Raw genomic sequence first — 19,690 nt, 5'->3', positions numbered from 1 at the left:
TAGATGGTAACAAATCTATCTAATTCGTTTTTCCAGGTCAATTCCTAGGTAGGATGTTCCATTTTCGTCAATGTAAATATCCCAACCTAGACAGAACTAGTCTTAGACAAAAGATCCCTTATAGATACGTTTGCTACAAATTTAATATTTTAATTAAAACTGATTTAATCCTATTAAACTGATTAAAAGATTAAACTAATTTCTAATCTCATTAGAAATTTTGTGATCTTAGGTCTATGTGAATCATATTTTAAAACTATTCTTAAAAAATGATTTTAACCTAAGTTTGCATGCAACTTTGAATTATTGATTTTGAAGGAACTTGAGCGGAAGTAGATCGTCTAAATTCCATTAATTATTGAAAACATAATTTACAGTAAACATGCGAGAGATATGCATTTAAAGTTAAATTACAACATGCTTTATCTAGAAAAATGATTCAAGAGTTTCACCTTTGAAGAACCTTTTTTCACGAAACCTCCCTCGAACAATTACAAACCTCGAGTGAAATCAGCAACTTCTTCAAGATTGTCTCAAACAAAAATCCGAACACAACCACAAAGAGTCCTTGGTATTCTCGGGGTGAGAACTCAGAAGTGGTGGGCTCTGATTATTTTGGTTAGGAGGGATAAGTTTTTTATTGAGGATGTAGAAGATTGAGAAAACTCTCAATAAATCAAGAACACAGAACAATTTTGTAAAAGACTCTCAATCATTTAATCTGCAATAACAAATCGTTGTCTAGAGGAAGAAGAGAAAACCACATTTCTTTTATTCCTCTTGCCATAAAATTAATAATCATCCACTAAAGAGATTGGAGAGAAAAGATGGGGAAGTTATTATTCAAATAATATAAATAAATATGAACTTATCATATTATATCTATTTTAAAATAGTTTTAATACTGTATCACATAAAATAAATTATATATAGTTTTAATATTGTATCACATAAAATATAAACTATAGTTATTTTTCTCTATTTTATGACATTTAATATAAATCATATTTATATTAAATTTAACAACTACGAATCACATTCATAGAAAATATATTTGAATCTCATTCAAATATTTATTTCCTCCTATTAAATTATAATGTATCAAATACATTATGACAATTATATCATATATAATTGAAACATTTAATTATATCATATATAATTAAATCCCTCTTATTAATTTGAACAATTCAAATTAACCAAAAAATTGATTCTCAACTAAATCCTTTTAAGCTACTAAGGGGAACTTATGGTCCTGTAGATTGAAGTTTCAATGGTACATGAATAATTTAAACTCTTTAATTATATTATTCATCATCCGTTAACTGTCGGGCACTCCACTAAAGACCGACAGCTGCACTATTCACACTACAGATATATTTCGTTGTCTATTGGATATAACCAATCAACAGTACGATGATCCTTCACAAATTGCTCGTAAGTACAGTTGGGCCAAATTACCGTTTTGCCCCTGTAGTTATATCTAAGTTCTTAAATACCACCGATCCCTCTAATGAACAATAGATCATAGTCCTACTATAATGAAACCCCTTTTGAGCCACGAAAGGGTGTGACGTCACATTGTTCAAGACCTGGAATCAGACTTTAAGGGAGCAATTTATCTATCCATGCTTCGAGAAGGAGTGAATTCCATATTGCAATTTATCTACCCATGCATCGGGAAGGAGTGAATTCCATCTTGTGTAGTTGTGTTCCCAGCTCCCCAATCAAACGAATCCCCAAAATAGTAGGCTTGTTGAGTCGGCGATCTGGCCACTCTCACCTATACAAATCAAAGGATCGCCCTCATAGTCAGGAGTTCACAACTCACTCAAGATTCAGGTCATGTTACCTATGGTCATCCTAGTGAAATTTAAGTCTCTATTATGAACTGTGTTATATAATTAGACTAAACATTTCATGGTCCGGTCTTATACAAACTTCTTTGTATAGAATATCCCTCTGCGCATGTCTAATACATGAATTATTAGGATCAGATCATTTGTAGCACTTTACAACAATTGTAACATCTACAAAGCGGGTCATATCATAGTATCACCAAGATAAGGTACCCAGCCTTATCCATCTACTACAGACCATTTAGGTTATCATTTAAACATGATCCACCTATATGTTTCCCCATACATGTTTAAGTTACAATGATAACCTTGGACATTAGTTCATTAGTTTGTGGTTAATGCAACTAAAATATCACATATTTTATAGACAATGTGAATAAAATATCATATATTTTATTAATCACATAAAAGATTGTTCATACAATGTTTACAAACTATAGGACACTACGAGATTTAGGGCATCAACCCCAACAGATTTTTAATTTTTAATTTCATTTAATTATAACAATTATAAAGTAAATAAAAACAAATTAAAATCATTTATTGCATTGAATGACATATTCAATAAAATTATAACAATTATTAGATTGTTTAAAGTAGTGTCATGCATCATGCAATTCCCATTTCATTACTAAACATACATAACACTTATATACTAAAGTAATGAAATAATTAATAACATACATACATCCATACATCTAAACTATATATTATAACCTTTATAATATAAAAGATGCATGGCTATGTTATGAATGCATGCAAGCATATATTATAACACTTATATTATATGATGCATGAGAATGCTATAAAATTAAATCACGCAACTATATATTATAACATTTATAATATAAATGATGCATGAGAATGCTATAAAATTAAATCACACAACTATATATTATAACATTTATAATATAAATGATGCATGAATAATGCATAACCTATGGTGGAATTTTACTATATGACATATATAGATTAAATTAAACCATACATCAAATGCATAATTTAAACAACAATTATTGGATGGGATTGGACTCCTAAGCAATTAATTAAATTAATATAACCTTTATATTAATTTAATTAATGAAAAAACTAACTATTACAAAATAATAGTTAAACCAGTTCAAAGCAGGTGAACCGAGTCTTGAACCACACGATTCGGATCGTCTAGCACTCGAACCAAGCAAATTGGATGTGAACCACTTGAACCTTGAACTGAACCGTGTGCAAACCAGAAAAACTTTCCGTCTTAGAGCATTGCAACGTTGTGACCTAGCGTTGCAATGCTATAGAATTTTTTTCCATTTCGCCCTTCGTAGCATTGCAACGTTACTGTACAGTCACGAACTCTTTTGATTCTTCTTTGATTTTGGCCTCGTTTTCTCCAGAAAAATGCCGAAAAACTCACAAACAACTCAAGACAAACAAATTACAGACTCTATCGTAATTTATGCCAAAAAAATAAAGGGCCCTTTCAAACCAAATCGTAAAAATAAAGCAGTAAAGACTAACAGACCAATCCTGAAACATCCAAAAATTGCAAACCATTCATGTTCCACACAAATTCATCAATATGAACAAAATGCATAATGCAAAGCCCACCAATTCTGTAAAATCAATTATGAAAAATTAAAAATTGGGATTAAGAACCTCCGCTCTGATACCAATTGAAAGAACCCGAAGGTCCATAGCGGAAGCGGGGATTGTCCCAATTTCACTTTTATCATATAATTAAAACTTACCAAATAAAAAATGCAATTTAATGTAATTTAAAGCATGCTTTTAGAGAATGAATAATTAAGGTTCAAAGAATTACTCACCCTTGAAGGCAAAAGTCTTCACGAAATTCTTTCTCGATCCATCACGAACAATCACGAACACCTTGAACAAAATTACAGCAACACAACTTTGGACACCACCACAAGAATTCTCTCTGTATTCTTTGTAGGAGATGAGAATCACAGGAAGTATGGCCTCCGTGTTCTTTCGGGAGAGGGAGAGTGATTTTAGAAAGGAAAAATTTTGATTTTTGGGAGAGAGTTCTTTAGAAAAAAAATCAAAGAGAGATATTCAATTATGTGAAGAAGAAAACGTCAAAAAAAAATAAAAAAAAATCCCAAACCTTCCACGATTTTGAGACAATTAAGGGGGGAGTTACAACTCCCTCCCAATAATAAATTTAATGATAACTACCTTATCATATATTAAACTATATATTATATCAAATATAACACATAACCTATAATTTTTATATTATTTTATTTTTTAATTCTCTCAATCATTTGTGGTATTTAATATAAATCACATTTATACTAAACATAATTATATGAATCTCATCTAATTAGTATTTCAACCATATTCAAATATTTAATTCCTTTCTTAATAGATTTTATTTTATAGTGTGTCAAACACATTATATTAGTTATATGACATATAGTTAATTTAAATAATTATATCATATATAATTAAAATTTTCCATTAATTTGAATTAATTAATCCAAAATTAATTCTCAACAATCCCAATTGAGCTATAGACGGGACCTTATAGACTTGTAGATTGAAGCTCCAATGCTATTTGAATAATTAATTATACTCCTTTAATTAAATTATTCAACATCCATTAACTGTCGGTCACTGCACTAAAGACCGACAACTGCACTATTCGCACTACAATTATATTTATGTATCCATTGGATATAACCAGTCAACAGTACAGTTATCCTTCACAAATTGCTCGTAAGTACAGTTGGGCCAAAATTTCCTTTTGCCCATGTAGTTACATCTAACTCCATAAGTACTACAGATCCCTCTAATGAACAATAAGTTATATTCCAACCATGACCAAACCCCTCTCGGGCCAGAGAGGGTGTGGTATCACATTGTTCAAGTCTTGGAATCAGCTTTTAAGGAAGCAATTTATCTACTTACCTCGATATTAGTGAATGAGTTAATTATGTCTTGTGCAGTTGTGTTCTCAGCTTCCTAATCAGACGAATTCCAAAAGTAGTAGGCTTATTGAGTCGACAATCTGGTCAGTTTGTGTCCTGTAGTTGTGTTTCCAGTTCCCTAATCAGACGAATTCCTAAAGTGTTGGGGTTGACCTAAAGTCTCGTGTCCTGTAATTTTTAAACAGTTTGTACGAAAGCTTGTGATGTATAATATATGATATTTACTTCACTTCTTGATTTTACTCATTTGGATGTTTTATTTGCTTTACCACAAACCAATAAACTAAAATCCTTGGTTATCTTTATGTAACTTAAACATGTATATGGTGACATATAAGTGGATCATGTCTTAAGTGATAACCAAAATGGTCTAACTAAAATCCCTGGTTATTTTTATGTAACTTAAGCATGTATATGGTGACATACAAGTGGATCATGTCTTAAGTGATAACCAAAATGGTCTATAGTATATGAATATAGGAAGGAAACCTTATCCTGGTAATGCTATGGATGTGGCCCGCTTTGTGGAATGGTCACAAATGTTGTAACTTGTCATAGATAGTCTGATCCTGATCATTCGTATAAAGGACATGCAAGTAGGGACGTCCTATACAAAGAGTTTGTATAAGACCTGTCCATGAAGTGTTAACGTCTCGTTATATAACACCGTTCATGGCAGAGACTTCACTTTACTAGGATGACTATAGGTAACATGACCTCAATCCTGAGTGAGTTGGGAACTCCTGCCATTGAGGGTGGTCATTTGATTTGTATGGGTGCGAGTGCCTAGGTCATCGATTCAAATTTACCATTTTGGGGATTCGTCTGATTTGAGAGCTGGGAACTCAGCTACATAAGATGAAATTCACGCCTTCCCCGAGGCAGGAGCAAGTAGATAGATAGCTCCCTGAAGGACTAATTCCAAGGCTTGAACGATGGCACCACACAACTTCTCATGACTCGAGAGGTATTCCGACATAGTTGGACTATGTTGTATTGTTCATTAGAGGGATCAATGATACTTAAGGAATGAGATGTAATTATAGGGGAAAAAAGGTAAATTGGTTTAGTTGTACTTACGAGCATCTGTGAAGGGTTATCGTACTCATGATTGGTTATATCCATTGGACACAGAAATATATCTATGGTAAGAAGAGTTCAGCTGTCGGTCTTTAGTGGAATATTTGGCAGTTAACGGATGGTGGATCTCATGGCTAAAGAGTTTAGTCAGCTATTCATGTACTGTTGGAGCTTCGAGCCATAGGTTCATAAGATCCCCTTGGTAGCTTGGATAAAAGTTGAGAATAAGTTTTTGGGTCAGTTTGAAATGTTCAAATTGACAAGAGGGAGTTTGATTATATATGATATAATTGAACTGGTTCATTATATATGATATGATTGACTAAATGTATGAGATACATTATTTTGGAGAAAATTAGATATAAATATGATTTATATCAAGTAGAGGAGAAAACATTATAGTTGATATATGATATCAAACTATAGGTTATGAATATAATATGATTATATTTATTAATTTAATAATTGGGCGGTTATGAGATAATTGGCCGAAGATTTATCCGAATTCATGCGATAGTGGGAAGTTCAATTCAGTTCTAGTAACTAAAGAATAAAATGAAAATAGTTTCCATTTTGCAAAAGAGACGCATAATTGCTCACGGTGTGATACGTATTGTATGCTTAGTATTAAGAGCCTATACGATAATGCCCGCTTACTAAACGATCGTACACCCAAGCGTTTCTAAACGATCGCCCGCGATTTCATAAACGATCGTTTACCTCTTCCTAGACGATCACTTAGCGTCTGAGCGTATCTAAATGATCCATTACCTTTTCATAGACAATCCCTTAGCTTTTACTACACGATCGTGTATCTCGCTCTAAACGATCAAACACCCACTATATGATAGTCTTCCCTTTTTCCCACTTACTTGTTCATAGTACACAATAGCTTTTCCTCCTCCCCTCTACCAATTCCATCAAAGTCCACCCTTTGGATTATCACTCTGAGAATACTGAGGGCTCCGAGTGGTGGTGTCATCTCCGTTGCCTATTGTTCATGCATTGCTGTTCGTGTAGACAACCGTGGTGTTGCTGGGCGATCACTTGCTGGACAAGAAAGAGTGAGAGGAGTTCATTCACGGAGAACCCGAGTTTTTTGAAGAAAGACTTCAACTGGTATGTTGTTTCGGTCTTTTGTTTTACCTTTTAATGCAGGCCAGTAATTTAGCGTTAGCAATGCATATCTATATATTTGAATGTATATGTGTAAATTCTGTCACAATGAAATGGAAAGATCCGTTTTTGCTCATAGGTACTCTTCTATAAGAGTTCCTTCAACTCTCACCCATACAAATCAAAGGACCGCCTTCATAGGCATGAGTTCACAACTCACTCCAGATTCAGGCTATGTCACCTATGGCCATCTTGGTGAAATTTAAGTTTCTATTATTAATAGTGTTATATAATGAGATTATTCATTTTGTGGTCCGGTCTTACACAAACTCATTTATATAGAATACCCCCGCTCACATGTCTCTACATGAATGATCAATATTAGATCATTTGTAGTACTTTATAAAAATTATAACATCTACAAAGCGGGTCGTATTCATAGTGTCACCAAGATAAAGTACCCAGCCTTATTAATCTACTACATGTAAGAGTATATTAGCATGTAATGGAAATAACAAAGATCAATAAGCATTCTAATTCATTAATTTTTACAGAAACTAAAACATGCTCATCTAATATAAGAGGGTTTGAAGTCATGCCTTTGTAGAACTCTTCAAGATCTTGATCCTCAATAGTTGTCTTCTCCAAAACTTGTTGTGAACCACCTCAACATCTTCCCTAACTATCCTCTTGGAGTTTTAGAACAAGTTATGGGACTTAAGAACAACTTGAACGAACATAAATTATGTGTGAAGCTCACTGTTATTAAATCACTTGAAGAACAATTCTTCTACCTGATTTTTCAGTAAAAATCTTTTGAATGCATGCCTCAATTCCACTCTAATTTTCTTTATTTATTGCAGGTGAACATGCAAAGAAGATGGTTGCATGAGATGCAGCTCATGCTTGGAGTAATTAAAGCCAAGGTAAGTGGTTTATGTGTGAGATATTGTAAGATTATATTAGCATGTAGCAGAAATAACAAGAATCAATAAGCATTTTAATTTATTAATTTTGGCAGGAACTAAAGCATGTTCATCTAATATAAGAGAGTTTGAAGTCATACCTTTGTAGAACTCTTCAAGATCTTAATCCCCAGTAGTTGTCTTCTCCAAAACTTGTTGTGAACCACCTCAAGATCTTCCCCACTATCCTCTTGGAGCTTTAGAACGAGTTGTGGGACTCAATAACAGCTTGAATGAAGAGAAATTAAGTGTGAAGCTCACTATTATTAAACCACTTGAAGAACAATTCTTCTGCCTAATTTTTCAATAAAAAACCTTTGAATGCCTGCTTCAATTCCACTTTAATCTTTTTTATTTATTATAGGTGAACATGCAAATAAGATGGCTACATGAGATACAGCTCATGCTTGGAGTAATTAAAGCCAAGGTAAGTGGTTTATGTGTGAGCTAGTAGAAGATGGTAATGGAAAAACCTATTTTCCATTTTGTGCAAATCTTGTAATTTTTCAATTTTTCCAAAAAAAAAAAAAAAAGATTTCAAAATCCATTTGATTTTAAAATTGAAAATATTATTAATTTCATAAATTAATATTCTAATAAAATTAATAAATAATTATTTAAATAATCACTTTAATAATTCTAGTTAATTTAATATAAAAAATTAAGTTATACACAAATCCATCTTCATATATTTAAAAATATTTAAATATAAATTCTCCTACTCCGTTTCATTCTAATTTGAACGTTTGAAATTAACTTATCATGCTACTCTAAAGCTTATCCATTTACGAGTTAGTAGGGGGACCTCGCGGACCTATAGATCATGAACTCTAACGATTCAAGATTAATTGGCTAAACTTATTATACTGAATTAATCCCCATTCGTTAACTAATGAGTCGCTCCACTATAACCCATAGTTAAACTCCCCTCACTGTAGATGTATTATATCCACTTGATATAACAGTAAGTCGATCCTTCACAGGTTGTTCGTAATCACCACTGTGTCAAGATTACCATTTTACCCCTGTGAATACATCTTGTTCTTTAAGTTCCTACTAGTCCTCTAATGAACAATTTTGATTCATAATACCTATGAATCAAGTCGTTTCTCTATCAGAGAAGGCGGGACCCCAATTGTTCAAGACCTAGAATCAGTACTTAAGAGAACAACCTATCTGCTGACCCTAAATCGGGTAGGAGTGAATTCCATCTTGCAGGGCTATGTCCCCAATTATTCATTCGGTTTTATTCAGGTTTATTGAGCAGTGCTGTTGGAATACTCTCACCCAAGCATGTCAAAGGATAATCCCGAACAAATAGGAGTTCATAGCTAGCTCAGGATTAAGATCGAGTTAACCTAGGTTACTTTATAAATGAAATAGTCAGTTTTAATAGTAAACAGTCGTTAACAAAGAAAAGTGACTATTTTCGTGGTCCAGTCTATATGCAAACTCATTGCATAGGATGTCCCCACTCACATGTCTCAACATGAATGATCTATAAATCACATCATTTATAACACTTTACAACTCTTTGTAACAACTACAGAGTGGGCCGCATCCAATAGTGTTACTAGGATGAGATACCCAACTTCATCCATATACTTATTAGACTATTTAAGCTATATACTGTTAACTTGATCCTGTTTATGTCAACACATAAAGTTAAAGTATTCAGACTATAGCCATGGATATGTTTATTGGATTTTCATAATAGAATGCAAAATCAACAACTTATTATTATTGATAAATAGAATGCTTAACATGAACTGCGAGTTTTAGGACATTCCCAACACTACAAACTATTTAGGTTATCACTTAAACATGATCCACCTATATGTCTTTACATACATGTTTAAGCTACAAAAGATAACCTTGGATGTTAGTTTATTGGTTTTTGAGTTAATGCTACTAAATGTCGAATAAAATATCTCATATTTTATTAAATAAATAAAATTGTTTGTACATTATAATTACAAACTACAGGACCCATGAGATTTAGGGCATTAACCCTAACATTTACTGCACAATTTGCTCATTGTCTTTTTAATGAGACAAATTTTCCAACATTAGGGGGAAGAGTTAAGAAGTTGGAAAAAAAGATTACATGAAATGCATCGTTATTGTCTCATTTAGATCCTCATACAGATCAATGTGAACCTGAAGTTCTGAAGATAATTCATTTGCAAAATTTAGCAAATCAGTTACCAGATGCATTTATAGATGCAAAGAAAGTAACTAAGTCACATATACCAGCTATAAAAGCTCCATTAAATGCCGTAAATTGTCACTAATGAGTATGGGACACGACAGAAGTGTGATAGATCGTTCAGTTCCAAATATAAAAATTCTCGAAAAAGAAATAGTCAATAAATGACTCAGTTAATAATATGGACGTTCTAGAAAAAAATCCTAGATATGAGCACTCATAAGGATATTGAAGTAAATGAGGATAAAAATGAGATCTCAATAAATTATGGAACCATATAAGTTGACAACATTTTTGCATATAATGTTATTCACGATATTATTTACAAAAGTGAGTATGAAAAATATCGACATAGAAATGATTGACTTATGTGGAAAGAAACAATCCAATATAAATAAACTCATTTTACAAATCGTGAGAACTAGTAGTCCAGATATTAGAGAATATCAAACATGTGGGATACAAGTGGAGTATTTGTAAAACAAATAAAGTGAAGTCATAAGATATAAAGCGAGATAGATTCCACAATAATTCTCGCAATAGTTTGGTATTAATTATGAGAAAACATATTCTTTAATGGTCGATATACAATACCATGAGATATTCAATTTATCTGATTGTGTATGAAAAGTTTAATATACATATTATGGATGCAGTCAATTAAATAAAGTTACAGATATTGCTATATGGATTGAAACAATCAGGACGAATGTGGTACAATCGCCTGAATGGATATTTGTTGAAAGAAAGGTATCAAAACAATCCAATATATCCATGTATTTGTATAAAGAAATCACAACCTGAGATTTACCATATGTTGATGATTTGAGCAAAAACTCATGAAAGAGATTTCAAAGACAATAGAATTTCTTAAGAAAGAAATTGAGATGATAATTTTTGCTTTAGCTTGCAAATAAAGCATAGGACAAATAGAAATTTATCAATTTATACATTAAAGATATTTTCTAGATTATGTACATCATTGAATACTTCTACGGTGGTTCATTCACTTGATATGAAAATGATATATCATCTGATCTCAGAAAGATGGTGAAGAATGTTAGGTCCTAAAAAGCCATAAATTTTGAGAAGTAAGTGCATTTATATAGCTTGACTAGTTTATACACTACAATTTGTAGTATTTTTCAGTAATTTTGTTATATATATATATATATATATTTGATATTCCTCCAAAAGGAGGATATTGGAGTAGAGTTAAACATATGGTACGTTCTATCTGAAAATTAGTTTACATTGATTTATTTTATTCTAATAAATCTAATTATGATCTAGTTGGTTGTGAAGATGCAGGTTAGTTATCTAATCCAAACAAGCTAAATCTTAAACAGGTTACTTAGTACATGGAGAAGATTTTTTATATCACGACAATCAGTGAAACAAACCATAACGGCTACTTCCTCAAATCATGCTGAAATTCTTGCAATTTATGAGACTAGTCGAGAGTGTGTATGACTAAGATCAATGACTCAACACATTCGTGGAACATGTGGTTTGTCTTCTAGTAAAAATCTTCCAACGATATTATACGAAGACAACACAACATGCATTACCAAATCAAAGGAGGATATATTAAAAGAGATAGAACAAAACATATTTCACCAAAACTTTTCTACACTCAAGATCTTGAAGAAAATGGTGACATCACTGTACACCAAATTTGTTTTATTTACAAATAATTACCAACCGCAACCTTTGAGAAATTGGTGCTCAATATTGGAATGCGGCGACTCAGAGATCTCAAGCGATGTTCCCATGAGGGGGAGTAAATATATTGTATTCTTTTTAAAAGTATTAGATTATATGAAATATGTATTATTTTTCCTTCACTAGAATTTTTTTCCCAATAGGTTTTTTTCCTAATAAGGTTTTAATGAGGCATATTTCATATATATAATAGGCATCTAAAGGGAGTATGATAAATATTATCATAATAGATGCCCATTAGATGCTCATGCTTAGTGTCCATTGATCATGTGTCTTGCCTTCATTTTCCAAAGTGTTGTCCATATGTCTCAACATTACATATTATTAGTGTCCATGTAGTTCACTTCCTACTAGTTAAATTGCCTATAACTAATGATATTTGGTGGGTTTTGGAAGACACACATTGAACAAATTCCATGAAAATTGAAGAATAGAGAATTTAGAGAAATTTCTTATTTTATGTTTTGCTAATTTATTTTATTTTATTTACCTATTATGTTTAATCTATTTTAATATTATATTTTATTAATATTATATATTTTCAACTTCACATAGTTACTAGAATGCATGGAACCAGAATGGGAACCAAATACTGCGAAGGCAATAATTGGCTCGGAAAACAGTTAGGAAAAACAACGGTTAGTTTACATGTGTGCTGTGTTGTGTGTATGTGGGTGGGCGGTAACGGTCCTCGTAGAAAGCGCGCCAAAGGATTTCAATGGGTCCCACCTCAAACGGGGATTTATAGTAATATCGTACCCTGTTCCCAATTCATCTCTGTCTCGCTCTCAGAGGGGTTAGGGTTAGGTTAGGGTTAGGGTTTTAGCAGAGCTTCTGCAACTGTCTTCTTGGTTGGGTCTCCACCTTACTCAAACATGGCTTTCTGGGGTAAACTTCTCCATCCCTTCTATTATCTTCACCATTTCTGTTTCCTGTTTATATTATTTTCTATTATTTTAAAATTCCCCTTCTGCTCTATCTTCTTTATTGATGGGTTTCCCCAGCGCGCCCACACCCCCCATCTTGTAATGGAATTCGGTTGCTTGTTCGTATTTCGAGTGTCGGGTGTATTTGTAGGGTGCGTTTCATTTGATTTGATTTCTGAGTTTTGTTCGAGTTTTCTCATTTCTGCTTGTTAGTTTCCCAGGAACTGAAGTGAAGCCTGGAAAGCCCTTTACTCAAAAGTTTGATGACTTCAAAGGAAGACTTCATGTTTCACTGGTAATGATTACAATCTTCACGCTTTGCTCCTTCTGATTAGAACTTAGAGCTGGGTTTGCCGTATTTTCTTGTTTGTTAGCTGATTAACTGTTGTGTAGAGTTTGATTTCTAGTTCTGGGCTTGGGAAATATTAATTGAAATTAAGGATGATGAGTTGGATTATTAGCAACTGTAAGGCTTTTTTATGTTAGTTTCTCTCTGTGATGGGGGTCTCTTTGGGACTGCTCTTAAGTTGTCCTCTTTTGTGGCTTTAATATTCTTCATCTCAGTTTCTTATCAGAAGAAGCAAAAACAGGAGACTCCTTTAGTTTTTCTCATTGATGTCATGCGGTATCTGGATATTTGCAGGCAACATTGGGGTTTGGTACAGCAACAAAGAAGAGCGTTCTTCAGTGTAATGTGGGGAATAAGAGTCCTGTCTATCTATGCTCATTGTTCCCCGAGAAGACTGAGTGTTTGCAACTAAATTTGGAATATGAAGAGGCTGATGAAGTCATTTTTTCTGTAATCGGTCCTCGAAGCATTCACCTTTCTGGTTATTTTCTAGGCAGTTGCCGACACAATAATATAAATGATGATAACACGTATCCATTCATTTGTGCAGCAGGGTGAATAACTGTTTTACCTCTGTAAATTTTATTTATTTATGTATAGTATCTCTTTCTTGTTGTAGAATTTGCCATCCTTCAATTATCAAGAATAGTAGTTTAAGATAGGAAATATATAATGTTCTTTAGCTTTTTTTATACTTTCAAGAAGCGATTGGCATCACTCATATTTCAAGTTAGTATAATTATATTGCTTGTGTTATTCCAGATGCCCAACTCACTAAGCATATATTCCATATATCTTTGACATTTAATTACCATGTTTTCTGACCTCTCCCTCTTAACCTTGGTTTTATTTTTTTAGTACAAATGGGAAATACAATTAATGGAGTTTGTCTTGGCTCGTGGAAATGTTGTTGATTGCATTTTTTCATGGTGGATTTTTGTTATCTTTCTTTAACTAACTAAACAAAAAGAGAATCCTATGGAGAAGATATTGCAAACACTGAAACACAGAGCTCTGAGTATGGTGACGAAGACAACTATGAGGATAGTTTTATCAATGACGAGGATCCAGAAGTTTTCTCCCCTTCTCCTATTTCAAATGAAGAAGGTTTGTATTATGATTGCATTACTATCCCCCGCACTCTCTTTCCCTCTCTCAAGTAACTGTATGTACAGATATTATTCTGATCATGAATTGGAACTTGATATGCTTTTAAAATTATTTATCAGGCAATGAGCATGTTTTAATGTTTTAGATTCTCCAGGGCATAAGTTTGATGAGTCTAGGTCCAATAACTCACTTTTTTTCCCATGGTAGCTCTTACATGCTATAGCATATTCCCATAGTATTCTTATGGCCATGTATGTCATGAAATTTAAATTACCACAAAATAACTTTTTAGATATAGGTTTATATTAGTTTCCTGTTGGTTGTTTGTATCTTGTTAGGTTTTTGTGAGCATTAATAATCTTAGCTGAGAGGAATGTAACTGCACGTTTTGTGCTAGAAAATGACATAATTTATCTGGTTTATGGATCGATAAGGCTTTACCTTAGATGTTAATGAGCTAGGTACCTTTTATTGGCCCATATGACCTATGTTCAAACATTTACAAGGTTGTTGCCTGAAAATGTAATATGTTTGCTTGGTGTTGCTCTACATCATATCTCCTATATATATATATATTTCAACGATTCTTTTAAGCCTAAATTAATAATATATATTGATATTTTGTCTTTATTCTATAAGGTGGAAGTTTTGCTTTTCTATATTTAGTTGTAAGTCAAATCATACTGATCGCTATTCATTAGTTTGACCGTTCTCAATCTGGTGATTATAGATGAAACTTTTGGCAAGAACAAAATCAGAAATAAAACTTGCAATGGTAGGCGGCTCAGAAAGAGTTATCAATTGAGTGAATCTGACGATGAAGAAAATTCTCGATCTAAGAATATTTTAAAATCTGGGATTCCTTTCTCAGAGTTGGAAAGTTTAGATGAAGAAAACCGTCCCATATCCTCCTTGTGCAATAATAGAACCAAGGGAGAGAATGCTATGGCTGTAGAGGAAAAGGAAGCAAGAGAGCACAAAGTCTTGCATGAAACCAGTGATTTGAAGATAGAATTTGATGGTGATTTTGTTACCGGAGTTAATGGAAATACTGATGGTGTATTTGATGATTGCCAGCTGAATGGGTGAGTTTTGGCTATAAAAATTGTCACATAATCAATTTGCTTTCTTTCTTAATAAAGTGCAAACCTCAGGTTTGTGTCGCAAGGTAATTTATGACTTTCTCTAAGTAATGTTTTGAAAGGTTAGGAATCCTTGCTACTTTATCAATACAGTTAAGTATGCCGCAAAAGGGTAACCTGTTGGCGAAGGCTTAGGTCTCTTGATCATACTGGCTTTTAGAGGTCTCAAGTTTGATACTTTGGGTGAGCTTAATACCAAAAATCCTTCGTCTCCTAGGTATAAGGGGAGCAAAGCTTGGACTCCAAGTTATCAAAAAAATAAAATAAAATAATATAATAAATAAATAAATAAAATACAGTTAAAGGACTTCCTTGAGAACGTCTTGGATAGGATTTGTCGAATAGGTTGTTCATTGGTGTTTTTTAGTTTCATGGGACTATCTGCTTTTGTTATTCACTTATCATGTTTGTGCATTAGATGTAGGGAATTAGACTTTCCAATCAAATCTTCTGAAGTAAGCACAAAAGTTGGAAGTAAACGAAAGAGAAAACGGAAAGGAGAGGTGTCTAAGAGGAAATCTGTTGAAGCTGATGGTAATAGTTGTAGTTGTGCCACTTCAGGAGTTGAGATCCAGCAAGATGAATTGAAGATGGATAACACGGTCAATTGTGTGTGTGAAGAGAAACAGGAGACTGTGTAAGTATTAGCTTCATATTTTCATATTTTCTAAGTTATATTCACTTGAGTTCTTCTAGCATATTTTGTATTTTGGCGGCCTGCTGACTCTTTCTTTTTTTTCATGATTTTACTATTATTCAAATCTCAAGCCCTGGAGCTGAACTACTTGATAATTTATCATTCCCTTCAGCTGATGTGGGCCATGAAGATAGTGAGAGACCAAAAAAGAAAAAGAATAAAGGGTCAGAGCGAGGGAAAATCATTGAAAATGACGGTCCATGTGATCATAAGCCTGACAAGATGGACCAAGATGTGCAACCCACTTCTGATCAGTAAGTTAGTGTACGATCTTTAATTTATGCTGCATTTTTGTCACTCTTTTGCTTGAAACAGGAGGGAAAGATAATGCAGCTCAGCTTTAATGCTAATGCTTTTTTTTATGAGATATCCCTAATTCACTGGACAGCACCTATCACCTAGAAATTGTATTAAAATTATTGGAACTTATTTCATCTGAATTCTCATGGTAAAAAAAATCCAAAATTTTCTTTTGTTATCTTTATAATATAAACATATACCTCAACTTGTGGAGGATGGAATTTTCTTGATCATCTATCTGGAATCTCATTTGATGAGTGCGAGGCCTTGGTTTCTTGCTTCCATTCTCTGTTCACTAGGAAATATTGTCAACGGGTCTTTGGTCCGGCAGCTAGAAATAAAACTCACTTCCTCTGATTCCATTTTGTACGTGCAAAGTTGCAAGCTTGAGTGTCCTAATTGTGTATTTGCATGTGCTACAATGTCTATGGACACCCTTGTTCCTAATACACAATTATCACATATTATTGTAGCATTTTCTTATTACTAAGTTCAATGTTTTCAACTGCATTGTGTTCAGGACTGAAAACCATCCAATGACAAAGAAAGTAGCCAAGAAGAAAAGGACCAAAGCAATAGAAAACTGGGATTCATTGAAGTCAGATATATCACTTTCTTCATCTGGTGCAGAGAAACCAACTACAGAAACTGAGGATAAGGAAAGTAATGGTGTCTCCAAGTCATCTCAAGCTAGAACTTTACCTAGTGGTTTGGTTATTGAAGAACTAGAAGCTGGGAAACCAAATGGAAAGGTTGCAACTTTGAAAAGAAAGGCAAGATCCACTTGAATGCTACTTTCTTTACTGCCGAGACAAGTTAGAATGTCCTTTATATGCTTGAGCTCTGTTTGGTTTCAGATTAGTGTGCTTTATGTTGGTAAATTGAAGGAGAGTGGTGAAATAGTTGACTCAACGGAGGACAAGCTTCCTTATAAATTCCGCTTGGGTAAGAAGATCTCATTTGTAACAATGTGTCATTGATCTATTTCCTTCTTTCTAATTAAATTATCTTCTATATCTTGCTTCCTCCAGGAACTGGGCAAGTTATAGAGGGTTGGAATGCTGGTCTTGATGGTAAAAATCTCATGGCCAAGTTTCAAAATGAACTCTTGCTGCTTTTCTTCTTTTTTAATAGCTCAGTATGATGAATATATCTTCTGCACAAATCCTCAGGCATGCGAGTCGGCGAGAAACGAAGACTTACTGTTCCGCCCTCAATGGGGTATGAGAGAAGTCATTGATCTTCCTCCCTCTACACCGACTTTTTCCTTCATCACTTAAGATGTCTATTTTTTATTGTAGATATGGGAATGAAGGAGATGGAGGAAATATACCACCTGATTCCTGGCTCGTGTATGATGTCGAATTGGTAAAGGTCCATTAGCTTATACACTCACTGAAAATACAGGTATGTTTCTTATTGAAGTAGTGAAATACCAAGGCTATAGCTAATAGTAGATAAGTATGAATGAGATGTGAGCTTTGGTTAGGCGTTGTAGAAATTTTGGTATACATAGCCAAGGGAGGGGACTGTATTTGGCTTATCTGCGTGTAACTACCTTATTTTGATTTGTCATTTGAGCTGGATATACTGAATAGGGAAATTAATAGAATTTTATTCTTTTTTAGAACATTACTTTGCATTGTAAATGTGGAGATTCAATCCCTCAGCCAGGAAGAAAGGTTATTGGTGTCTTAAATGTCGTAAATGTTGGACTATGTTATTAAGTTATAGCATACATTAGTAGAGGTTGGAACAAGTCAGTGTACCTGTTTAATCAACTTTGATATGGTTATGCACTTGAGAAAAGAGAGAGCCTTTTCAGTAGAGATGAGTATTTTTTTAAAGTGAAATTTGATGGTATATTCCTCTCATGAAGAATATTTGAAGTTTGTTTGATTCGATTTATATTACAAATTTGCTTCTTCGAGTCAAGTTGTATAATTTCTCAACTAATCCAAATCAACTTGCCATAGAAACCTAACCATAATGAATTTGAATTGTATTAATCGAATAGACTCTTTTGATAATGATCTTAATTTAATTTTCTATTTTTAAAATTTATTTGGTTTCTTACAATTTCTTTATTAATGCTTTTTGCTTAGTTTAAATGTTTTGATTTCTTTTTTTCTTTCCAAAATTCAAAAATATAAATAAGTTTTAAAACTATTTTTTACTTCAGATTTTGGCTTGGATTGGATGAAACTTGTAGTAGTATGTATATGTAAGCTTAATTTTCAAATGGTTCTTAGGTGGAGTCATAGCTTCTAAAAATTTATACAATGAAAAGTGAGTGGATTGATTGAAGTTTTTATTTGAAAATTCTTCTTATTATTAAAGAATGCAATTATATAAGAATTATGGGTGAACTTAAGGTCAAAGTAGTTCGTTTGTGAGTACTTTTGCTAGAAGCACTGATCAAGTGTTTCTTTTAAAAGCACCTTCAAGTATTTGTTGGTGCTTAAAAAAAAATTGTTTTTTTTAAATTACCTTGTTAATCCCCAAATTTTGAAGAATTGGTACGTTACGTCTAATTTTTAAAACATATCCTTTTAGTCATTGACTTTTTAAAATAGGTGCATTTATTCTATGAGTTTTCGAAATGTACCTTTTTAGTTTCCAAATTTTTAAGAATAAGTTCAAAAGGCCTTTGTGTTATTTTTTATTTTCATTTTATATAATTATATGACATTTTGAATTACAAAAATATGTTTAAAAAATAAATTTAGAGAGAAGAGGTAATCTTTGAAAAAATTATTTTAATTTAAAATAATAATAATAAATAATGCACGAACTGTTTAAACCTATTTTTAAAAATTTGGGGACTAAAAATGTATATTTTGAAATCATATAGATCAAATGAACCTACTTTAAAAACACTTTGGGGTGTTTGATAAATGGGTATGAGTTGAGTTGAGTTGGTGGGTATTTATTACCCATGTTTGTTAAGCCCATAAAGAAAATCTATGGGTTATTAAAATTTCCTTTTTTACCCACTCAAAACTCATTTTTTATCCCCTCAAAACTAGGACCTTTTATATTAATATGATTGTTTTCAAATTTTATTATATTAGAGAAATAGTAGACCTTTTATATTAGAGAAATATTGTTGTTTTGCTAGAAGTCGAGAGTTGAGAATTGGATTAATATAGAGGTCGAACATTGAGAACTCGACAAACAAAAAAAACTTGGAAACAATATGTATATTAGAGTTGTCGTAGGTTGAAGTTTCGACATACATAACTCGACAAACAAAGAAAAACTTGG

General features: G+C 32.8%; 1 protein-coding gene across 2 annotated transcripts; it reads left to right on the top strand.

The window, feature by feature from the left end:
* The first annotated feature begins 12,479 nt into the window (after positions 1-12,479).
* On the top strand, positions 12,480-18,250 carry LOC120069608 (peptidyl-prolyl cis-trans isomerase FKBP43-like). Of its 2 annotated transcripts, none has more exons than XM_039021402.2 (12): positions 12,480-12,787; positions 13,047-13,120; positions 13,469-13,704; positions 14,145-14,281; positions 15,015-15,369; positions 15,851-16,063; positions 16,195-16,377; positions 16,944-17,196; positions 17,281-17,368; positions 17,455-17,496; positions 17,596-17,644; positions 17,725-18,250. In XM_039021402.2, the coding sequence occupies exons 1-12, from the start codon at positions 12,775-12,777 to the stop codon at positions 17,804-17,806; spliced, it is 1,725 nt and encodes a 574-aa protein (XP_038877330.1). In that variant the 5' UTR covers positions 12,480-12,774; the 3' UTR covers positions 17,807-18,250. The 2 variants fall into 2 exon arrangements, with proteins under 2 accessions (XP_038877330.1, XP_038877329.1); XM_039021401.2 differs by having other exon boundaries at positions 15,845-16,063.
* The last annotated feature ends 1,440 nt before the right edge of the window (positions 18,251-19,690 follow it).

This window comes from Benincasa hispida, chromosome 12, assembly GCF_027475165.1.
Source record: "Benincasa hispida cultivar pf3 chromosome 12, pf3_genome.v1.1, whole genome shotgun sequence".
Taxonomy (NCBI): Eukaryota; Viridiplantae; Streptophyta; class Magnoliopsida; order Cucurbitales; family Cucurbitaceae; genus Benincasa; species Benincasa hispida.
This window is presented reverse-complemented; position numbering and strand designations above follow the sequence as displayed.

Excerpts from the sequence above, each read along its gene's own strand:
- LOC120069608 (XM_039021401.2), top strand. Across the intron at positions 13,121-13,468 it reads GAAGACTTCATGTTTCACTG|GCAACATTGGGGTTTGGTAC; the intron begins GTAATGATTACA and ends GGATATTTGCAG. Across the intron at positions 14,282-15,014 it reads TCCTATTTCAAATGAAGAAG|ATGAAACTTTTGGCAAGAAC; the intron begins GTTTGTATTATG and ends TGGTGATTATAG.